This window comes from Zalophus californianus, chromosome 17, assembly GCF_009762305.2.
Source record: "Zalophus californianus isolate mZalCal1 chromosome 17, mZalCal1.pri.v2, whole genome shotgun sequence".
NCBI classification, from domain to species: domain Eukaryota; kingdom Metazoa; phylum Chordata; class Mammalia; order Carnivora; family Otariidae; genus Zalophus; species Zalophus californianus.
The window spans coordinates 47,049,422-47,072,625 of record NC_045611.1 but is presented as its reverse complement, the minus strand read 5'-3'; the positions used below and the strand labels follow the sequence as shown (position 1 = coordinate 47,072,625).

Here is a 23,204-nt window from a genome sequence, read left to right as displayed (position 1 = left end):
ATCCTGTGACCAAACAATTGCACTACTGAGTATTTACCCCAAAGATACAGCTGTAGTGAAAATAAGGCACATGGACCCCAATATTCCTAGCAGCAATGTCCACAATAGCCAAACTTGGAAGGAGCCAACATGTCCTTCAACGGATGAGTGGATAAAGATGTGGTTCCTATATACAATGGAATAATACTCAGCCATCAGAAAGGATGAATACCTACCATTTGCATTGACATGGATGGAACAGGAGGGGATTATGCTAAGTGAAATAAGCAGAGAAAGACAATTATCATATGGTTTCACTTATATGTGAAGATACAAATTTCCCACTAAAAACATCCTTAACTGCATTTGATACATTTTGATAGGTTTTGTTTTTATTTTCATTCAGTTCAAAATACTTTTCTAATTTCTCATAATTTTTTGATGATTCCTAGAGTATTTAGAAATGTATTGATTAAAATACTTTTGAATCCCAAATTTCTTTAGTTGTTGATTTCTAGTTTATTTCCATTGTAGCCAGAGAACATACTTAGCATGATTTCATTTTTTAAAATTTATTAAGATGCTTTATGGTCTAGCATATTATTTAGGCTGGAGAGAATAATAGGGCATGCTGCCTTGAAAAGAGTGTGTATTCTTCTATTGGTAGAGTGTTCAATAAATATCAGCTCCATCAAATTGGTTGCTAGTATTACTGAAGTTTTCTGTATTCCTGCTGATTTTCTGCCTGGTTGTTATATCAATTATTGAGAGTGTATTGTTTAACTTTCCAACTTCTATGACTGAATTGTCTATGTCTCCCTTCAATTATGTCAGTTTTTATTTCATGTAACTGTGGGTTCTGTTAGGGGCAGATATGTTCATAACTGTTATATTTTTTGAGGAAATTACTCTTTTATTATTAAAGAATGTCCTTATTTTTCTCCAGTAACTTTTTTAAAGCATATTTTGTCTGATATTAATGTGACCATCCCTTCTCTCTTCTGGCCACTCTGTATGGTGTATCTTTTTCCATTTTTTTTTCAGCCTATTCCTGTCTATTGATATGGTTCAATTTATGTCTGCTATTTTGCTATTTTTCTATGCCTCATGTGGTTGGTTTGGTTTTTTTTTTATATCTAACTTGTATTTGTTGAGGAACAATGTTATTCAGCATCTGCAAGGAAGATCTAGGGCTTATATACTTGTTTATGAGTTTGGTATACAGATGCTTTTTAAAAAAAATTTTGGGGCTCCTGGGTGGCTCAGTCATTAAGCATCTGCCTTCAGCTCAGGTCATGATCCCAGGGTCCTGGGATCAAGCCCCACGTTGGGCTCCCCGATCAGTGGGAAGCCTGCCTCTCCCTCTCGACTCCCACACCCCCTGCTTGTGTTCCTGCTCTTGTTTTCTCTCTGTGTGTCAAATAAAGAAATAAAATCTTTAAAAATAATAAGAAAACAAAAAAAATTCCAGTGGATATATTAGAGAAGGGGGAGGGGCAAAGGGAGAGGGAGAGAATATTAAGCAGGCTCCACTCCCAGGATGGACCCCAACATCACGGCTTGATCTCACAACCCTGAGATCATGATCTGAGATGAAACCAAGAGTTGGAGGCCCAACCCCCTACTGCACCATCCAGGCATCCCTGTCAGAACTTTTCAAAGTCCCCTGTCACTGTCTTATTTTCCAGTTCTTCTAACCCGTTTCACAGCCCTAGGCGGATGTGATGCTGACCTTCAAAGAGTGACACCTCTTGCTATTGTTTTCAATAATGCCCTGAGGATAGACCTTTTACAGAGTTTCAAATCAGGTGAGTCCCCTCTGATGACTGCCAGACTCAGTTTCTGCCGTTTCTGGTGTTGGTTGAGAATGATTGAGAGTTACCCAAGGTAGAATGTCACAAATCCCACTGTTCTTATTGAGGTTCAGTAGTGTTTCTTCAATAAATGCCTTTAAGTTCAGTTCATTTATAGTGTTCTAAAATGGTAAATTTTTTGCCTTTTTTTTTTTTTTTAAAATCTGTGAAGGGAGAAGGTTTACTGAGATCCTTACTGCACCATTCCAGAAGTCCCTTCTTGGCAGCTTCTTATAGGGTTAAACGTACACCATATGACTTAGAAATTCCACTCTGAGGTATTTACCCTAGAGAAATGAAAACTTATGTTCACACCAAAACCTGTAGGGTAATGTTCATAGAAGCTCTGTTCATAATCCCCCAAACTTGGAAACAAGTGAAGGACGACTCACAGAATGGGAGAAAACATTTGCAAATCATATATCTGATAAATAATTTGTATCTAGAATATAGAAAAAATGCTTATAATTCAAAAATCAAAATATAAATAACCCAATTTAAAAATTGGCAAAGATTCTGAATGAATGTTCTGCCAAGGACAATACACAAATGGTCAGCAAGCACATGGAAAGATGGTCAACATCTTTTAGCCTGCAGGGAAATACAAATCAAAATCACACTGAGTTACCATTTTGTACCCATTAGGGTGACTAGAATTAAAAAAAAGAGAGATAATAGATGTTGGTGAAGATATAGACAAACTGGAATTCTCATACACTGCTGGTGGGAGTGTAAAATGGTGCAGTTACTTGGGATAACAGACTAGCGGTTCCTTAAATAATTAAACATAGTGTTCTCATATCACCCAGCAATTCCACTTCTGGGTATATACCCAAGAGAAATAAAAAATATGTCCACACAAAAACTCGTAAATGGAGGAGTACCTTTGATGGGTGGTGAGGGCCAAGCTGTGCAACTCTCTACCCATACTGTAGGAAGATGGCTCAGAGACTTCTGAAGAGGTGGGCACCCCTTAACTCCAGGGCTCTGCAGACCCCACAGTACAGTCCTGGTGGCCTGACAGGAACACCTAGTTCAGCCTAATCAGTATAGACACCACCAGAGTCTCTACAGTGACCTTTAACATCCAGGGTGGACCTGACTTTCAAGACTGAGTTGTCAACAGTGAGACACCAGTGCTTGTGGATTTCCATGCACAGTGGTGTGGCCCCTGCAGGTTTTTTTCCTCTGGGGCAAAGACTAGAGAAGATGGTGTCCAAACAGCACGGAAAGGTGGTAATGACCAAGGTGGATATTAATGACCACACATTATGAGTGTAAGATGTCAGCTGTTCCCCAATGTGCTGGCCATCAAGAATGGGACATGATGGGCAAGTTTGTAGGTATCAGGGACCATCAGGAAGGCTTCCTGAAGAAGCTGATTGGCTGACAAACAGGGAAGAGTCCTGATTCCCCTTGCCCCCCTGGATCCCCATGATCCCAGGGAAGGACTGTGATGGAACACACAGCCCTTCTGTGCCATCCCTTCACACCTCTTCCCTTTTCTCTGACCCCATGGGCCCATGCTTTGGAGACCCAGCCTCCAAACATGGGAGCCTCAAATATTTTCAACCCAGTTGACTGCCCAAGGTGGCCACCAGAAGAATGGTACTGCTGCTGGTCTGGGGACAGCTATCTTCCCACATTTGTCTCTCCTTCTAGGGCTTGTTGCCATTCCCCCAGGATGCCTGGAGAGAGCCCTGGGGCCAGCCACAGTGTTACTGTTCCAGCAGTAACAGCTTAGTTCTCATCTCCCTGATTTCTTCTAATCTGAACACAGGTATGCCTCATCTGCCTCCTGTGTTTTTCTTTCCTGCTGTCCCCCCACTTTTTTTTTGTAAAAAAGAAAATTTAAGAAAAAAAATCAACAAGTGAGAATAATATACAATTCTCTCATTTATTTTAAGTTTGAAATAAAACTTTATGTGATTACTACCTCCTGCTGTGAAGAACAGACCCTGGGCTCTGCACTAAAATTACCCTGTAGCTGCCTCCCACTCCCCCACCCAAAGAGCTCTTCCCTTCTTTCCTCCTAGGCGCAAGGGCAGAGAATTGCACTGGGCTGGGGGAGCCCTGCAGACCCATGACTCTGGAAGGCTGAAGACAATGCCTTCCCTCACCATTAGCTGGCCCTTTCGTTGTCTGAGCAGGAGACTTACCTGTGAACAAGCCAGACCAATCAAACTAGAGTTCGCATTGTTAAAAAAAAAAAAAGAGATAATCAAACATGTAAATGGATTTTTATAACAGCATTATCCACAATAGCAAAATGTGGAAATAATGTCCACCAACAGGTGGATAAACAAAATGTGGCTGTTGTGGGATGAATTTGTCCCCCAAAAATTTATATATTGAGGTCCTAGCACCTAGTACCTCAGAAGGTGATGGTATTTGGAGATCGGGTCTTGAAAGAGGTAATTCAAGTTTAGTGAGGGCATGAAGGTGGGCCCTAACGCAATGACTAGTGTCTTTATAAAGAGAGATTAGGACAGAGGCTTGTCCATACAGAAGGAAGACCATGTTAAGACATAGGGAGAAGAAACAACCCTGGTGACACATTCATGTTGGACATTGAACCTGTACAATTATGAGAAAATGCATTTCTGTTGTTGAAGCCACCACTCTGTGGTACTTTGTCACGGCAGCCCTTGCAAACAAATACAGTGGCATATCCACACAATGGACTATCATGCAGCCATAAAAAGGAATGAAGTAGTGATATACACTATAACTGGGATGAACCTTGAAAAACATTCTGCCAAGTGGAAAAAAAACAACACTTACCCAGTCACAAAAGACCACACGTTCTATGATCACATTCAGATGAAATTCCAGGATAGGGAAATCCAGTGATGAAAGTAGATTAGTGGTTGCTTATGGCTTCAAGGACTGGGGGTGGGGTGGGGGGAGTGGTCTTTTTATTACAGAGTTGTGGTTATGTGTAAAATTGCTATAAACATTCTTGAACAAGTTTCCTGTAGGTACATATTTCTAATTCTCTTGCACAGATACCCAGGAGTGAAATTACTAGATCATAGTGTAGATCTATGGTTAATTTTTACAAGAAATGCCAAATTGCTTTTCATAGTAGTTGTGCCAGCTTATACTCTCATGAGCAATGCGTAACAGTTCCAGTTTCTCCACAGCCTTGTTAACGTTTGACATTGTCTGTCTTTCACATTTTAACCATTCTAGTAGATATGTTTTACTTGCTATTGTGGTGGCTTTGTGTTTTTCGTGGTGACTTGAGGACCCATTCTAATACCGTTTTTACAAATAGGTTATCTCCAAATGTTTTTAGACCTTGGCTAGAGGCCAATCAGTTGCTCTTCTTGAGCTGCTGGTTAAGTGCACACCCTAACTACCTCTCTCATTGGGGCTCACACTCCGGAACACTATACATCTGCCTTAATTGTCCCAGGACCAGGTACTGGACAACCAGGGACAGACCCTCTTCCTCAGAGCCTGCTGAAATTATTCAAAGTAGCAGTCCTAAGCCTGCTTACCTTGCCTCCATCGTTCCTTCCCACAGAAACAGCAATAAAGGTGCTTGCCCACAGTTCTCTTCTCTCCCGTGGCCTTGTGTATGATCCTGGCACTTCCACAAAGCGACCCCACATGGCATGCTGTGTTCTCCCCTGGGAACTGTGAGTATAATAAATTGTAAAATTCTCCACTTTCTCTCTCTTCATCTGCATCACCATACCTTACCCAAAGTAATATGGTTAAAACACTCATGCTGTGGACTTTTTTGTTGTTGTTGTTCTTATTGTCCATTTGTCTATCTTTTGTGAGGTGTCTGTTCACATCTTTTGCCCATTTTTTGTCTTTTATTTTCATCCTATTAAGTTGTATGAGTTCTTTAGATATGCTAAAGAGAAGCCCTTTTTGGATATATGTATTATAAATATTTCATGTCAGCCCATAACTTCATTTTCATTGCCCTAATGGTATCTTTTGATGAGAAATTTTTAGTTTTATTGAAGTTCAATTTATTTTTCTTTTTAAGGTTAGGGCTTTTTCTTAGTCCAAAGTCATGATGATATTCTACCATCTTTTATTCTAGAAACTTCATAGTTCTTTATATCTTTGATCCACCTCAATTTAATTTGGGGGTATGGTGTTAGATATAGGTTAAGGTTAATTTTCCCAAGTTTATCCAGTTGTTCCAGCACGATTTTTTGAAAGAACTATCCTTTCCTGCATTGAACTGCCTTGGAGTTTTTTAGGACAATCAAATGACTGTATGAATATAATCTATTTCTCAATCCTCTATTTTGTTCCACTTATCAATTTATCATTATACCAACACCACATGGCCTTGATTTTAGCTTCATAGTAAATCTTGAGTTCAGGTAGTGTAAATCCCCCAGCTTTATTCTTCCTTTAAAATACCCTTAAGTATTCTAAGTCCTTTGCATTTCCACATGCTTACAATCAACAGCAATTTCTGCAGAAGTGCCTGTTGGGATTTTGATTCACCATTGAGTGTATAGTTCAACTTGAGGAAAACTGACTTCTAAACATTTTTGGGTCTTCTCAGCCATGATTATGGCACATCATTCCATTTAGTTAGGTATTCTCTAGCTTCTCACAACAAAATTGTGTAATTTTCAGGTATGTGTTTTGTTAAATTTATTCCTAAGTATTTTATGTTCTCTAAAAATGGAACTTTCTCTTTTAAATTTCATTTTAATTTATCTGCTGTAATATAAAAATTCAAATTGGGGGCATATATTGTCCTTGAAAATATAAATCTTTCTCACAAAGAAAACTCCGGGTTCAGATGACTTTAATGTCAACTGTACCCACGATTTAAGAAAGAAATAATACAACATTAATATCTCTTTCAGAAAATAGAGAAAGTAGGAACATTTCCCATCTCAACACTGATACTAAAACCTAAGAAAGATATCATGAGGAAAAAATTGTAGACCAAAATCAGTAATAAGCATACACACAAAAATCTCCAAAAAAACCAAAAAGAAAAAAAAACCCCACAAACCCACAATTAGCAAATGGAATTCAGCAATATATATAAAGGATAATACATCACGACCAGGTGGGGCCTAACCTAGGAATGCAAGGCTGGTATGACATTCTAAAATGAATCAAAGTAATCCACCATCTTAAGAAGGAAAGGAACCAAAAGATTGTGTCAATAGTTGCTTTTTATGTATTTGATAAAACTCAATACCATTCATGAGGACTCTCAATAAGCTACAAATAAAACAAAACTTTCCCAGTTTGATTAAGGGATTATGTATGAAAATGAACAGCTAACATACACTTTATGATAAAATATTTAATGTTTTTCCCCTAAGGTCAGAAACAAGGTTCTTCCATTCAACACTGTCCTGTAATACGTATAAAGTGTATAACAAAACAAAAGCATTCCCATGGCACCCTCACCCCCTATTTCCCTACTTCCAAGAGTAGACTACTTCCCATCCTCTTGTTTTGAATTCACTTCCATATTTCTGAAGTCTATGCTTTTGTTAATTCATCAGTTTTAGATATTAGCTGCTAGTGAGTGTGAAAGATGAGGGCTTAAGGTGTATGAACAACGTATTTTCCTCTTTTCTCTTGTGCTGCTTGGTTTCCTCAGAAGGAATCCTTGAGTTGCCTGCCCGGGGCTCTCACTTAACCTTGTCTTCCGCACGCATGCCCTCTCTCATCCCTGCTTCAGGCCTGCCAGCCCAGAGACCCAGGGTCCAGCCTTTCCTGGAGTAAACGTCCAACCAGGCTGGAGAAGGGGTTTGGGGCCTGGAATAACAACTCGTTCCTTCACTGCAGGCCAGGTTTGAGTCCCACTTGGTGTATGAATTCTGATTTTTGTGTAGCCTTTCAGGTAGTCCGTGTTTCCAGCCCTCCCCTTCGGAACGTGGCACTGGTGATCTCCGAGTGCAAATCTGTTCTGGGCTCCCCTTTACTTCAGGCTCAGTTGGGTAGAAGAGCAGTTATCTGCCTCTCCCCAAAACTGCGTTGCTACCGCGTCCTCTCTCCTCCTGTGTCCTTGTGAATGTACATCTTGCTCTCTTCTCTCATTTTAGCGAGGTTCCAGGGAGGAGGAAAGGGTAACCTCCACTCAACCTGCCATGCTCCTCTACAGAGGAATCACCCCCATCTCCTCTAGGACCTGTGACTACTGTTTTTCCTTATACTTTCTTCCTATCTCACCTCCAAATACATAGTGACATTTGTGTATTTGTTCAAGAAATAGTTAAGTGAATGTCTACCATGTGTAGGCACTGGGACTTGAACTGTGATCAGGCCACAGTTCCTTGCCTATAGGAGCTTCCAGTTCAGAGGAGGGACAGGCAAGCAGTGAGGAAGTCTAAGGGGGCATAAGTGCCAAGCAGAGCATGGACATGGTGCCAGTGGAGCATAGAAGGGTTCCTTCCCAAGTTAGGGCATCAGGAAAGGCTACCCAGAGGGAGAGGTGTCTCACCGGAGACCTCAAGAGAGAATGGGAATTGGTCCAACCACACACATTTGTGCCCCAACAAGACCATAGGGAGAAGAGCCAAGGACAGTCACAAAACCCAGCCATCCCACCTCCTCCCCGCAACCCTCAGCCCTACTCTTGGGGACTCTGACCGTCAGCCCTACTCTTGGGGACTCTGACTGTCAGCCCTACTCTTGGGGACTCTGCAGGGCTATCTCCTTGATATTCCGTCTGAGTGTGAGGAAGGCAGGAATCACCAAAGACTCAAACGGTCTTCTACCTACTCTAGGAAATGTGGGCAGGGGAATGTGCAGGGGCTTTATTTGTGGTCAAGGGCTGTGGTCTGAGGTTCGATTTCTGCTTCTTTTCCCCAAATTTCTGAAGTCATTTGATTTGAATTCTTTGCTTCTCTCTCAGACCGTAACCCAGGACTGTACCTCACCCATTCATCTGTCAGGAGAGCAGGAGGGGACAGAACATCCTATTCATGGCCCAGTTTTTTCCAAAGGAGTGAAAGTTTTAGGAAGAAATTGAACAGATTCAATCTTGTATATTTATTGAGTAACCCAATCCTGGGTAGAGAAAAAAGAACACTAGGTTTTGGGACAGAGGTTGGGGAGGTGAGAAAAGTCCCCTCCCCTCCCCTCCCACCACAGGGGGTGGGTCACTTATAAAACTCATGCTCCTGCTCGTCCTTCTTGATGACTGTCTTGTACGCTTTCTCGAAGTCCTTTGCCAGAACAATGTAGCGGTTCTCACGGACGGCCAACATTCCGCTCTGTTGAGGGACGAGAGTTAAAATCTATTCCTCAGCCCTAGTGACGGTGCAGGGAGAGACCAGGCCCCAAGCCCCAGGGAGGCAATGTGGGACATGAGGATTGTGGCAGAGTGGTCTCAAAGAGGGTCTTCATACACCCCCTGCCGGGATCCAGAGAGAAACCCTCACTCACCTCCTGACAGATGGAGTTAATATCAGCTCCTGAAATCTTATCTGGTCGGGCCACATCTGCAGCAGCTGAATTAAGGAAACCCCTTTCCCTCCATGAGGGGGTAAATGCCTGGAACCAGAAGTCATCCTCGAGCTGTCTTTGTCACCACCCCCACCCCTGGACCTTGGTCTCCCGCCCTGTACAAGCTGGGTCACAGTGAAGGCGGAGATGGTGATGAAGATCCAGTCCCTGTTCCCAACCGGGACCCTCCCCTCACTTCCAGAGCAGGATACAATCTTCCAAGTCAACCTCCTCAGAGAGATTCATCTTGCTGGTGATAGTGGAGAAAATCAACCTCTTCTGGCGGCGGTCAGGGAGTGGAAATTCGATTTTACGGTCAAGGCGTCCTGGCCGCAGCAGGGCAGGATCCAGAGTGTCTGCTCTGTTTGTGGCCATGATCACCTGGCATTGCGGACAGGTCAGCTCAGACCTCTGTCCCCCCTACACCCTCTTTCCTGTCATGATACCTGCCCCTGCACACACCAGCCTCCACCTTCCCCTGATTCCGATACCACACCTCCCCTTGCCCAGCCTGAATCCCGAACCTTGACATTAACGTTCTGGTCAAATCCATCCATTTGGTTCAGCAGCTCCAGCAGGATTCTCTGAACCTCCCTGTCAGCTGGAGAGCGCAACACGGTCAGTCCAAGGCATCCTGTACAAGCCCGCTCAAGACCCCAGGCCCTTTTGAGGCATCACTCACCCCCTGTCTGGGCATCAAATCTCTTGGTGGCAATGGCATCAATCTCATCTATGAAGATGATGGCAGGTGCGTTCTCCTTGGCCAGGCGGAACACGTCCCGGACCATGCGGGGGCCCTCGCCCAAGTACTTCTGTACAAACTCTGAGCCCACGACCCGGATAAACGCAGCTGATGGCAGGATGACAAGGGTTAGATGAGGAAGGGCCTCCCACAGGGCCTGTACTGCTTTACAGAAACTGCGAATCCCCCGAGTCTTCTTTGAACACCCTTCTTTGAACACCCACTCCAAGTAGCCTGGTCATTCTCTCATGCCCTGGGGCTGTGTCCCAGATCCTGCTGGGAGGACCAGCCATCTGCTTGCACCCCATAGCAACCCAGCAGCTACCCAAATCACGAATCCAGGACCCCAAGCACATATTCTGACATAACCAACAAGTGGCAATGTAGCTGAAGACAGGCTGGTTCTGGGCCTCTCCTTTTGAACTTATTTCTTAAAGTCTAATGTATTTGTTAACGACTAGATGTGGCTCTGTGTGGCATGGAGCAACCTCCAGAACCCTCCTTTCAGCTACCACAGGGAAGGGAGCCACGCTGTCCATGATGCAGCCCTGGAGGTTTTCTGTCCTAACCAAGAGCTGTGCATGTGGCAGGCCTGCTCCGCACGCCCTAACATCCAGAATCCACACCCAGCTCAAGGTGTTCCTCCTCTCCCATACCTACATCACCTGGGGGCTTGCTCAACGGCAAACCTTAGGCTATCTAAACACATCCCAGTGTTTGCTTCGGCCACACATTTACGTGACCGCTCTGCAGGTGTCCACACTGTTACCTGTGAAATTCCAACTTCTGAACTCCGTTATCTGACTCGAGCCTCGGTCTGTCTGCCTTCCCCACACTCCACTGCTGCAGTGCCCTGTCCCCCGCCCTGCCCCCCCACCTCCCTTTCCCCGTCCTCCCAATCTCTTGTACTGTGTTTCAGTGAAAATCTCCTGGTCACTGAATTACAGCACGTCCCACACTCAACCTGTCTTCCCCCAACGCCAGTCCTGTGAGGGTCACCATTACCCGGCCCCCATGGCCCCAGGAAGAAAGTGGAAGTTGCTCCTGACTCCTCCCACTTGCCAACCCCCTCTAGTCAGTCAGTAAATCCTGTCACTTCTACCCCCTGATTCTACCTTCTCTCTTCAACCCCTACCCCCAAGGCCTCTGCCCAAGGCTACAACAGTCAGTCCTCCAGATCACGCCAAAGTCTTCTAACTGGCTGTCAGATTTCTCCTTCCTCCAGTTCACTTCCAGCTGCCAGAATAATCTTTCAAAAAGCTTATCTGAGATGTAATGTATGGTGATTAACATAACATAACATAAAAAAAATCTTATCTAATCATACCACTTCTCTAACGGGGTAGCCACTGGCCACATGTGGCTGCTGGGGAACAGAAATGTGGCTGGTCCAAAATGAGATAGGCTGTCACTGTGAAATAGTCACCAGACTTCAGAGACTTAGTACAAACTAGTGTAAAATATATCAACAAATGTCCACCAACCAACGTCCAGATAAAGAAAACACGGTATATATATACAGTGGAATATTATTCGGTCTTAAAAAGGAATTCTATTTTGACACCTGCTCCAGCAAGGATGAGCCCTGAAGACAACAGGCTAAGTGAAAAAGGCAGTCATGAACACACAAATGTAGGATTCATCTACTTCTATGAGATACTCATGTATGACAGTCAAATTCCTTGCCACTGGAAGTAGAACAGAGGTTATCGGGTTTGGGGGCGAGGGATGTGGAGAACACAGTTAGTGTCTAATGGGTCTGGAGTTTTAGTCTGGGACCATGGTTCTGTCCCAAGTTCTGGAAATGGGACAGGGGTGGAGGCTGTGCAGCACTGTGAATGTTCTTAATGCCACTGAACTGTACACTTAAAAATTGGTTAAAACACTAATCTTTGTTATATATATTTTACCATAGTAAAAAAATAATAGAAAAAATCTCCGATTTTATATCTGCTACATGTTAAAATAATAGTACTTTGAGTATACTTGTTAAATAAAATATATCAAGTTCACCTACTTCTCGTACTTATTTCTTTTAGTGGGCACTTAAAATCCTTAAATTCTATATGCGGCTTGCATTGTACTTCTATTGTCCCCTGCCTGTCTAAAACCACCCTGCTCCCAGGACAACGTGCAAAATCCCTGAGATTCGTGCTAAGACTATATTCACACCCCTTCTGAGCTCTCCAGCCTCACCCCTGGGGAACCTGCCAAGCACAGCCCTCCTTCAGCCAGCCCACCAACATCGGCCGAGCAAGTACCACGGTGCGTTACTGGGCAGGTGCAGGAAACGCAGGAAAGAATGAATGTACAAGGTCCTACCCTTGTGGAGTTTCGTCATGGTCTACTCACAACTCAATAAAAAGTTCTTTCCCACCCCGGGCCTTTGCACATACTATTCTGGGATGCTCCCTCCCAATTGTGTGCCTGACAAATCACTCATGCCTCGCTTCCTCTGGGAAGCCCTACCTGAGAGGCACAGCCAGAATGGACCAACGCGCCCTCCCGTGAGGGCGACCCCACTTCTCTCCCTGCTTCCCCGGGGCATCACTGCTCTGCAGACTGCTCCTACTCAACCTCCCCTCCCAACTGTGAGCCCTCTCGCTCACTCACTTCAGCTGCAGGGGCCTCCTTGTTATTCCTGGAACACTAAGCACATTCCCGCCACACCAGATAGTCTGGCCACCTGATACATGCCTCCCCCAGACATCCATGTGACTCATTCCCTCATCTCTTTATGTGAACATCACCTCATAAAAGTCTTCCCTGACTACCCCCCAGTTCTGCCATACAAAGTGGCAGCCCTTTGTCCTGCTTCCTCTCATCATGCATTCAGCACCACGTGACCTATAATCTGTTCACCTGTTTATCTGTCCAAGGACTTCCCCAACTAAGACATCACCTCCATGAAGAAAGGAGACTTTGTTCTGTTCACTGCCGTGTCTCCTGCACCGAGAGCGTGGCTTGGCACACATTAGGTACTCAATAAATAGTAACTGAATGAGTTCTATGTGTTTTTCTTTTTCCCCAGCCACACTGCGAGGTTCTCCAACACGGGACACGTCTGAGCTCAGCTCAGGGCCTGAGAGAGCAGAAGTCCAATGAACCACTAAGCAAATGAATGTTCAGGACAATGGCCGGCATTTCTTGTCCACTCTCTACGTGCCAGGTATGGTTCTAGAAGCTTTATATTGATTTAATCCTCCGAATAACCCAGACAGATAAGAAACGGGAGTCACAGAGAGACTAACTTATTAAGTAGTGACATACACTAGCTTACATAGGGGAGCCAGATTTCAAACCCACTCAGCCTGGCCCAGAAAACCCACTGCTTAACCACTGCCTTCTATTGCCCCTGGCTCACACATGTTAAGATTTTAAGATGTGCCGAACCCGAATCTCAGGCTTTACAAACAGTAACAGAGCGACTTTCAGACGCTTTTGTCTGGAACCTATAAGAAATACGTGTATAAACAACCACAAGTGTACATGTGTGCACAAAAGGTTTCACGAAGTAATACAAGCTCTTACTATGTGGGATGGATGCTGATGTTTCCAGTTTCATTTTTTTACATGCTGGTTGCAACCCATGAATTTGAACTCATGGTTACTAATGGGTGACATCCCACTGTGAAGCGAGTCTTCTGTTAGACAAGGGGACTGAGGCATGAGGCAGTGAAGCCACCTCCCCAGGACGGCACAGCCAGTGAGAGGCAGTCTGGGGCTTTGACCCCACAGCCCCCGTTCTTAATCGCCACACCTTGCCACTTCCTGGGGAAGATGAGAAAGCAGGGAGCGAGGTCCCAAGAGCCCAGAAGGTCAGAGCTCCAGGGAAGGGCCCGGCGGCTCACCTGTCGTGTGATGAGCCACGGCCTTTGCCAACATGGTCTTCCCGCAGCCAGGTGGGCCGTACATGAGGACGCCTCGGGGAGGGTCGATGCCGATCTGAAATGCAGAGGTAAAGAAGAATGAGCCAGGGAGTCCCACCACCAACTCGAGACGGGGCGGGAGGGGGTGGGGGGCTGTCCCTTCCCTGGCACTTCCAGCCCCTCACCTGCTTATAGAGCTCAAAGTGTGTAAGCGGGAGCTCCACAGCCTCCCGCACCTCTTGCTTCTGGATGTCCATGCCCCCGATGTCTGCATACATCACGTCTGGCTTCTGGTCTGGTGGGAGAGCAGAGCAGGGGCTCCCAACCGGGCCCACAGGGTCCCCTCAGGCTTCCCCGGCCCTGGGCTCCCCCTCTCACCTGAGGTGAGCATCATGATGCTGCTGTCTGCCTCGGGAGGCAGCACGTCCACCAGGGCATTGCTGTGCTTGTGGAGGGCCACTGAGGCATTAGGCTTGAGCAGCTCCCGGTCAATGGTGCTCAGGATGCGCACATAGTAGTTGGAGCCTTTGGGAGACAGGAAGGGAGCAGGGAAAGTCAGAAGTGCCGAGAACCTCAAAACTGTCTCCTCCCCCAAATCTTACAGTCGTAGCCTCCAGGCCACCAGTATCTTTCATTCAGACCCCAAACGGCCCTCCTGGCCTCTAGTCCTGCCTCCTCCAGTCCATCCCCACATTCATGACGACAGCTTCCTTGTCCATCTCCAGCCCCGACGGTCTCTCAAGATCCAGCCCTAGGTGAGCAGCAGCCTCCTGGAATGTGTCCCCCCCACATGTCCCCAGGGTCTCCCTCACTCACTGTGCTGCTCCTCTTGGGTCCCTGTCTCAGGGAGGCCCGTGGTCCCTAGTCACCAGCTAGAGTGCCAAGCCTCATGCTGGACCTTTCTTCCCTGCCCTCCACAGCCCATCGGTCCCTATGCTCTTCCACCCAGCCTCCTGAATGTCTCCAAACTCCTCTCCTTCCCCACAGACCCCACCTGATTCAGCCTTCTGCTCCCACCTAGGTCTCTGCACCAGACTCCTCCCTGCTCGCCCAGCCTCCAGGCCCACGGCTTCCATCCACCTTCTACTCTTATGGTGGTGATGCTCACCTCTGTCCAGCATCAGTCTCTCTCCTGACCTTCAGACCTGGCTGTCTAGCAGCCTCGCGGACCCCTCCCTGTGAAGTCCTCGGCTGCCTGCACTGTCTCCCTCCAAACCTACTCTTCTGCCCATGTTGGCATCTCAGGGATAGCCCCACTGTCCCAAGTCCTACAGGTCCAAGACACAAGCCTCATTCTGGGGATCTCCCTCCCTTCACCACCTCACCTCCGGCCTAGCAGTCCAATTCCAGGCCCAGTTACATTCCATTCCCCACCTTTACAAGAATATGGCTTGGTCCTCCAAAAGAGCAGAGGCCAGAAGCAGGAAATGACAGATAACATACAGAGACGACAACCACCATAAGGGCAGGGCCTAAACCCGTGTTAACAACAGCAGCTACCACATACTGAGTCCTACCAGAGCCCAAGCTCTTCACACTTCACCCACGGTTTCAAATTGCCGGTCCCAACCCAGTAACAGTCATGAAATCAACTTAGAGGGTCATATCCAGAACAGTGTTTAAGACAAAAACAGGCTAGAACAGAATAAAAAACATCAGAGTATGTGACACATAGTAAGGCTAAATATGATTTGATGAAACTTTCAATATGTATTTAGTTTTTATATATGGATATGTATGTAGTTGACCCTTGAACAATGCAGGGGTTAGCAGCGCCGACCCCCCAGGGAACTGAAAATCCACATATAACTTGACTCCCCAAAAACTCAACTACCAATAGCCCACTGTTGACCAGAAGCCTTACCAATACCAAAAACAGTCAATTAACACGTTTTGTATGTTTTACGTATTAATGCTGTAACCTCACAGTGAAGTAAGCTAAAAAAATATCGAGCAAATCGTAAGGAAGAGGAAATACGTTTACAGTACTGTACTGTATTTATCCAAAAAAATCCATGTATAAGAAGACCCGTACAGTTCAAACCTGTGTTGTTCAAAGGTCAACTGTACACCTAGGTACATATATATATATATATATACACGAACACACACAAAACACACACATACACACGTGTAGAGAGAGAATATAAAATATATGTCTACTTTTGTATCAAAGTTAGAAAAATACCATTACATTGCCTTGCTTTGTTTGTTCTCCTAAGACCCCAGCACACTTCCTGGTCCGTGACAGGAAAAGAGTTAACCGATGTTTAATGAACAGATGAGTGAATGAGGTGCTCTGCTATGCACCCACCCACGCACCTGTGGTGGAGCCCACAATGGCTGTATTCTGATCCACAGCCTCCAGAAACTGTCCGATGACCAGTGGGATGCTCTGGATTCGCTTCACCTCCTCTTGGGCATGGAGGAATTCCTTCTTCAGGTTCTTCTGCTCATCCTTGATGTATTCCTCCTGCACCTCGAGGAACTCCAGCTCTTGCTGCAGCTTCTGTGAGCGGAGAGGGGTAAGGCAGACGGTTGTCTCCGGTCCTGCTGAGCCAGGCAGCAGTGGAAGGTGGGGAGAGTATGGCATGCTGGGCCCTGTGCAGGGTCCAGACTGCGGTTGACTGTACCTTGTAGCGGCTGTACAGGTCCTCCAGGTCCTCGGGCTCAGGCCCCAGGAAGGACAGGCCAGTCTGGGGCCGTGACACAGACAGTGCTGGGATTTCATCCTAGAACAAGGGAGAAAACTCAGGTTGGAAAAAGAGCGTCCCCTCATGAAAGAATCTAGAGCACCCTCCCCACTCCACCATGAACCACTTGGCCCCTAACAGGCTCCTGACATCATTCAGCCCCTCTAAAGAGACTCTACAAGCCTCTCAGTCCCCTAAATAGGCTCCTGATATCACCTAGCCTCTAAGAGGGCCCCTTTGTCAACTAGCTCCCCAAACAGTATTTTACTATCACACGCCCCTTGTAACATATCCCCAATATCAACCTGACTCCCAACTAGGGCCTAAAGGTCACATCAACTCCTTACCGCACTCCAATGTCTCTTAGCCCCCCTCAACAAGTTCCTAGTATCACACGACTATCTCCTTATAGGCTCTTAAAGTCACCTTCGAACATTCTAACATTACCCAGTTTTCCTCAAAAGATCCCTCATGTCACAGAACCCGAACTCTTCATCCAGTTCCCTAGGTCGGCCGCAAACATCACTCGGCGAGACCACAGATATTACGAAGCCCCCCAACACCAGCCAAGCCCCGAACGTCAGTCAGCTCCCCGGCCCCCTTGAGACATCATTCTGCCCACGGCCAAGTCCCCTATCACTCACACCCCGACACATCCGCAGCCCCGCCGGGCCACCGATATCACCAAGCACTCCTAGCTAGCCCCCGAAATCATTCCGTGCCAAAGAACCTGTAACGTCACTCATTCCTGCCGCCGCGCGTTCTGAGCCTTACTGCCCTCCTAACATCATTCAGCCACCGAGCCAGGCCTCGGGGCGGCATAGAGCTCTCCACCGAGGCCTCCAGAACCAGCCAGACCCAGGCCGGAAATCCCCCAGCCACTCAGCACCCCACGCAGGTCGGCCTCGCCCTCTCCCCGCGAGCCCGGCCGCACCGGACCTGAGCTTTCTCCACTAAGATGCCTATTTCCTCCATAGTGACCAAGCCGGCCTCTGTGTGGCCCAGCCAGATCCAGTCACCGCTTCCGCCGACGCTACCGGAAGACTAGGACCTCAGTGCATTCTGGGAAACGTAGTTTAACACTTCGCTAGGGAGGGCTGGCTGGGCCGCGAAGGATGGAGGGAAGGGAAGTCTTCGTCCTGGGCTCCGCCCCCAAGACAAGCTTAGGCACCCTCCTTACCTGGGCTGGGGGCGGTGCGCGTGCGCAGTAATGCGTGGTGGCACCATCTCGAGCGGCGCCCGCGCGCGGTTTTTCTCGCCAGTAGGCGGCGCTGCTTCCTTGCTTTTTCAGTTGAGGAACCGATCCGTCCGGGAGAGCTTGGTGGCCAAGTGCTGGTGGCGCTCATTTAGTGGCGGGGCAGGAGATGCTTTGGACGGGGTTCCCCAGAGGTGTTCCTTTAGGAGATCTAAATGTGGGCAGCGCCCGAGGATTGTCCCCCGCGTGGGGGCGGGAAGCACCGGGCTCCAGCCTGGGGGTTTTGATATGCTGTGGGCCAGGAGCGAAGGCTGGAGAAAGAATTCTTGAGACGTTTTTGGTGGAAGAAGGTGCTTTATTATATCTGGGGGACAGGACCCCTGGGCAGGAAAAGCTGCACTTGTGTTTGTGAGGAGTGACTGATTAAATACCTTCTAGTTTGGGGGGGACGGTGCTAAGGATAGAGTAAGTCTAAGGAATTTGGAAGTAAAGCTTTCAGGACCTTGAGGGGCTAGCTGCTGCTAAGATAAGATTATTTACTAATACCTAGTAAAACATCAGTCTTGAGGCTCTTCAGATGTGTATCAGTGGGCCATATGCTCTGGAGGTCGTTGCAAATATATCTTGGGGAGTGTTTATAGCGATCAGAGAAAGTGACACTAACAAGAGGAAAGCTATGGTGGTAAAAGCAACGGAGGAAGTCCTTGAGAGCTGTAGGAGTGTAACAGTCTGTAAGCCTCAGGAATTCCAGCCCCGGGAATGCGAGCCTCAGCGAGCCTCAGCGAAGTGTGGCCTGGTTTCTTTTTCGCCCATCAGGGTTGAGGAGCCCCAAGCCTGCGTTACTGGTTAGCAGTGAATCAGGTAGAAACCAGGGTCAGGGCTGGAGAAAATGAGGCAGCCGTGCCAGGCGTTGGGCCCGAGGGAGACCTGCAGACCTATCTATGCCAGGCCCTGCCTAAGTCATAGGTGCCTCAATTCACTGAATCTTGGTAGACAGTATGTTACCCTTTTACAGAGAAGGACACAGGCTCAGAGCTTTGAAGCTACTTGCCTGTCACAAGGGTCAGAGTGTGGAGCCCCGGATCTGTCTGTCCCCACAGCCCCTGCTTCTGGCCCCAGGGATACACTGCTCAGTGTTTGTTGAGTAAACATTTTATTTTAGTATAAATACAGAGAAGTCTACAAATCATTAGCGACATTCAATGGCTTTACACAAAGTGAACACACCAGTATAACCAGTACTCAGATCAAGACACCAAACATTAGGTGCCCCCCACAGGCTCTTTTCCTGCCATGCCATCCCCTCTGAAAGTTTTCCCTTTTCTGATCTCCAGCAGCCTGGATTACCTTTGTCTCTTTCAATCCACGTAGTGCGTACTGTGTATTTGGCTTCTTTTTGCTTGACATCCCATTTGTGACATCCACATTGCACAGAGGAATAGTTCCTTCATTTTCATTTCTGTCTGCTTTCCATTGTGTGAATATGCCTCAAAATGGATATTTTCCAGCTTGGGGTTATTCTGGTGCTATGAAAGTTCTCGTCCATTTCTTCGATAGACATCTGGGTATACCCCAAAGAGTGGAATTGCTGGCCAAAAGGCAGGTGTGTGTTTGGCTTTAGTAGACACTGTCAGGCTCTACTAACTTACACTCCCACCACTCATGCACACGCTTGATGTTGTCTCTTTTAAATTTTTTTTTTTCCATTCTGGTGGGTGTGCTGTGGGTTGTCACACCAGACACCATTTGTGCACTTACTTTTTGCCGGGCACTTTCCAAACTCAGGATCCTTACAACACCCTCAGAGGTAGATTTGCTTTTCCTCATTTTACAGATGAGGCAACGGCTCAGACAGGGGAAAGTCACTTCCACTAAGTCACAGAGAGAATTAGTGGCTCCTGCTCAGTGACAGTCCTGTGCTAGGGGGACCCAGAAATCAATCAGATCTGGCCCCTGCCTTCTTTGTTTCAAGTCCTGGGACTTTTATGTCCGCAAAAAAAGGGAAACAACGATGACTGCCAATCTTCTCTTCTTTCTCTGCATTGACAACCCTTAGTTCTGTCTTCCATATCTCTGTCTCCCCCAAAAGGCATCCCAATTTCTACTTAAGTCTTAGAATCTATCTCTTCAAACAGGGACTCATCATCCCCTTTCCTGCTTCTTGTTCCCTAGCTTCCCAGTTTCTAGACTTCAGACTCAAACCTATGTGATAGCCTTTCCTTTACTCCCCCAAGTCCCATCAAACCATCACCGAGCTCTCTCTGTCATCTTCGGCAATGATAAATCAATGAGTTGCTTTGGAGTTTTTATGCATAATAATTATAAGTAACCATTTCCTGAATACTGACTGTGTACCTGGTTCTTTGCTAAAACACTTTATTGTATTATCTTTCAATCCTCACAACAACCTTATTGTATTATCTTTCAATCCTCACAACAACCTTATGAAGCAGGTAGTGAAAGTAACCAACATTTATACAGAATCTTTACCTTCTGCCAGGGACTCATAAGTGTTTCATACACATCATCTGATTTAATCTATTAAAGGGGGATTTGAAATCCCCCTTTAGATAGATAGATAAAACATCTTACTTCCTACTTTCTCAGGTCTGACATAAGATACCAGGCTCAGAGAGGCGAAGTCGCTTGGCCAACATCACACAGCACGAAAATGGTAGAGCTGGTATTCAAATCCAGAACCTGGGCTCTCTTAACCTCATGTGATAGTTATCGTTTGGATTTGCAGATGATCTGCAACAAGTAAGATAGTCATCCTCAAGCAGGAGGACATCACTTTATTGAGGGAGCAAAGCTAGACCCACCTTTACCTTATTTTAACATTATGACCCTTCCTCCCGTCTTCCAGTTAAGAACCACCCATCTAGATCATTTAACAGATGAGCAGACTAGAACCAGGAGGATCAGGCCAGCTGACTAAAATTTCTCCCTCCTGGCTCATAGTCCAGGGCTTTCTTCCTCTAAACGACCCTGCTTTCTGAGACAAGTCCTGAGCAGCTCTTGTGTTGAGTGAGGGCGTTTCCAGATCTGGGTCTTCAGAGCCCTGCGTGAGGCTGGGTGCATACGGGAGCCAGCAGATAAGTAAGAAAAGACAGCTGGGCTGGCAGAGAACCTATTCCTCCTCTACAGAGAGCAGCTGAACTCCAGCCATGAGAGCCATGCTGGAATGTGGGCCCCACTGTTGCCAGATCTGATGTTTCAAGAGAGTCAAGAATCGAGATTTTCAAGTGAAATCTTCTAATTTTTAAATCTTGACAATAACTTCAAACACTTAAAAACACCATGCCACAGGGCGCCTGGGTGGCTTGATTGGTTAAGTGTCCAACATTTGATCTCAGCTCAGGTCTTGATCTCATGAGTTCAAGCCCCACGTTGGGCTCCATGCTGGGTGTGGAGCCTACTTAAAAACAAACAAACAAGCAAAAAACACGCACCATGCAGGCCAAACAAAGTGGGCTTCATACAACGGATAGATGACCCCTGATCTAAACTCATTCTATCCCCAGCACTGCCATCAAAGGCCCAGGAATGAAAAGCTTTACTCAGTCCCAGGGTGGAAGTGGAGGGAAGGGTCTGAAACATTGAGAAGGCAGTAAGAATATGAGGTAAAGGATGAATAAGGATGAAACTCAGGGAAAAGCAAATGTAAGTATCTAACAATAGCTGATTTGTTAAAGAAACTGAACTATCTTTTATTATAGACTATGACTTGGTTTTTAAAAGTGGTGTAGAAAATTTAACAGTGTGCCGTGTGTTCACAAAATATGTAACACCTGAAAGAAAAAAAGAGATGACAAAGCAATAAGTATAACCCCTTTAAAAATCTTTTTATTTTGGGGGCACTGGGTAGCTCAGTTGGTTGAGCATCTGCCTTCAGCTCAGGTCATGATCTCAGGGTCCTGGGATCGAGCCCCACGTCGGGCTCCCTGCTCAGCGGGGAGCCTGCTTCTCCCTCTCCCTCTGCCGCTCTCCCTGCTTGTGCTCTCTTGCTCTCTTACCCGCTCTATCTCTCAAATAAATAAATAAAATCTTTTTGTTTTGTTATTTCAGTTACAGAAAACTTATAAGAATGGTACATACTCTTTGCCCAGATTCCCCAAATGTTATCATCTTAAAAATGCTTTATCATTGTCTTTTTCTCTATATATGCATCCTTTTTCCCATATATGCATTCTTATATATGTGTGTGTATAATACACATACATATTACACATATATCTTGCCATACACACACACACGTGTTTTTTTTAAGATTTTATTTATTTATTTGACAGAGAGATAGCACAGTAGGCAGAGCGGGAGGGAGAGGGAGAAGCAGACTCCCCACTGAGCAGGGAGCCCGATGTGGGGCTCAATCCCAGGACCCTGGGATCACGCCCTGGGCCGAAGGCAGCCACTTAACCGATGAGCCACCCAGGCGCCCCACACACATGTATTTTAAAAACAACAAATGGAATTTTTATTTGGATTGCATTAAATTTATAGATCAATTTGGGGAGAACTGACATGTTAACAATAATGAGTCTTTGCATCCATGAATATAGTATGTCTCTCCATTTATTTAGTTCTTTGATTTCCTTCATTGGTGTTTGTCCCTTGCAGCATACAGATTCTGCACATATTTGGCGATTTATACAGGCATACCTTGGAGATATTTCAAGTTTGATTCCAGATCATCGCAGTAAAACAAATATTACAATAATGTGAATCGAATTAAGTTTTTGGTTTCCCAGTGCATATAAAAGTTATGTTTACATTATAATGTAGTCTATTATGTGTGCAATAGCAGTATGTCTTAAAAATGTACATACCTTAATTTAAAAATACTTTATTGCTGAAAAATGTTAACCATCATCTGAGCTTTCAGTTAGTCATAATCTTTTTTGCTGGTGGAGGGTCTTGCCTTGATGTTGAGGGCTGCTGACCAATCAGGGTGGTGGTTGCTAAAGGTTTGGGTGGCTGTGGCAATTTTTAAATAAGACAGCAATGAAGTTTGCTGCATCAATTGACTCTTTCTTTCATGAACAGTTTCACTCTAGCATGTGAGGCTGTTTGATAGCATTTACCCGCAGTAGAACTTTTAAAACTGAAGTCAGTCCTCTCAGATTCTGCTGGTACTTTATCAACTACGTTTGTGTAATATCCTAAATCCTGTCATTTCAACAATCTTCACACTATCATCACCAAGAATAGATTCCATCTCAAGAAACCATTTTCTTTTCTCATTCACAAGAAGCAACTCCTCATCTGTTAAACTTTGATCATGAGATGGTAGCAATCCAGTCCCATCCTCAGGATTCACTTCCTTTTTTTTTTTTTTAAAGATTTTACTTATTCATCTGAGATGCAGAGATAGAGAGAGAGAGAGAGCATGAGCAGGGAGAGAGGGAGTGGGAG

General features: G+C 45.9%; 1 protein-coding gene across 1 annotated transcript; it reads right to left on the bottom strand.

Annotated features, from left to right (window-relative positions):
* Nucleotides 1-8,819: 8,819 nt before the first annotated feature.
* Nucleotides 8,820-17,668, bottom strand: PSMC4 (proteasome 26S subunit, ATPase 4). Its single transcript, XM_027620094.1, has 11 exons — nucleotides 17,534-17,668; nucleotides 16,535-16,633; nucleotides 16,224-16,410; nucleotides 14,280-14,426; nucleotides 14,087-14,196; nucleotides 13,884-13,977; nucleotides 9,973-10,140; nucleotides 9,815-9,891; nucleotides 9,503-9,671; nucleotides 9,231-9,286; nucleotides 8,820-9,058 (listed from the first exon to the last, which is right to left on the bottom strand). The coding sequence occupies exons 1-11, from the start codon at nucleotides 17,567-17,569 to the stop codon at nucleotides 8,945-8,947; spliced, it is 1,257 nt and encodes a 418-aa protein (XP_027475895.1). The 5' UTR covers nucleotides 17,570-17,668; the 3' UTR covers nucleotides 8,820-8,944.
* Between the last annotated feature and the right edge of the window lie 5,536 nt (nucleotides 17,669-23,204).

Excerpts from the sequence above, each read along its gene's own strand:
- PSMC4 (XM_027620094.1), bottom strand. The coding sequence starts at position 17,569 with ATGGAGGAAATAGGCATCTTAGTGGAGAAAGCTCAG. Across the intron at positions 14,427-16,223 it reads CATTGTGGGCTCCACCACAG|GCTCCAACTACTATGTGCGC; the intron begins GTGCGTGGGTGG and ends TGTCTCCCAAAG. Across the intron at positions 14,197-14,279 it reads CATCATGATGCTCACCTCAG|ACCAGAAGCCAGACGTGATG; the intron begins GTGAGAGGGGGA and ends CTCTCCCACCAG.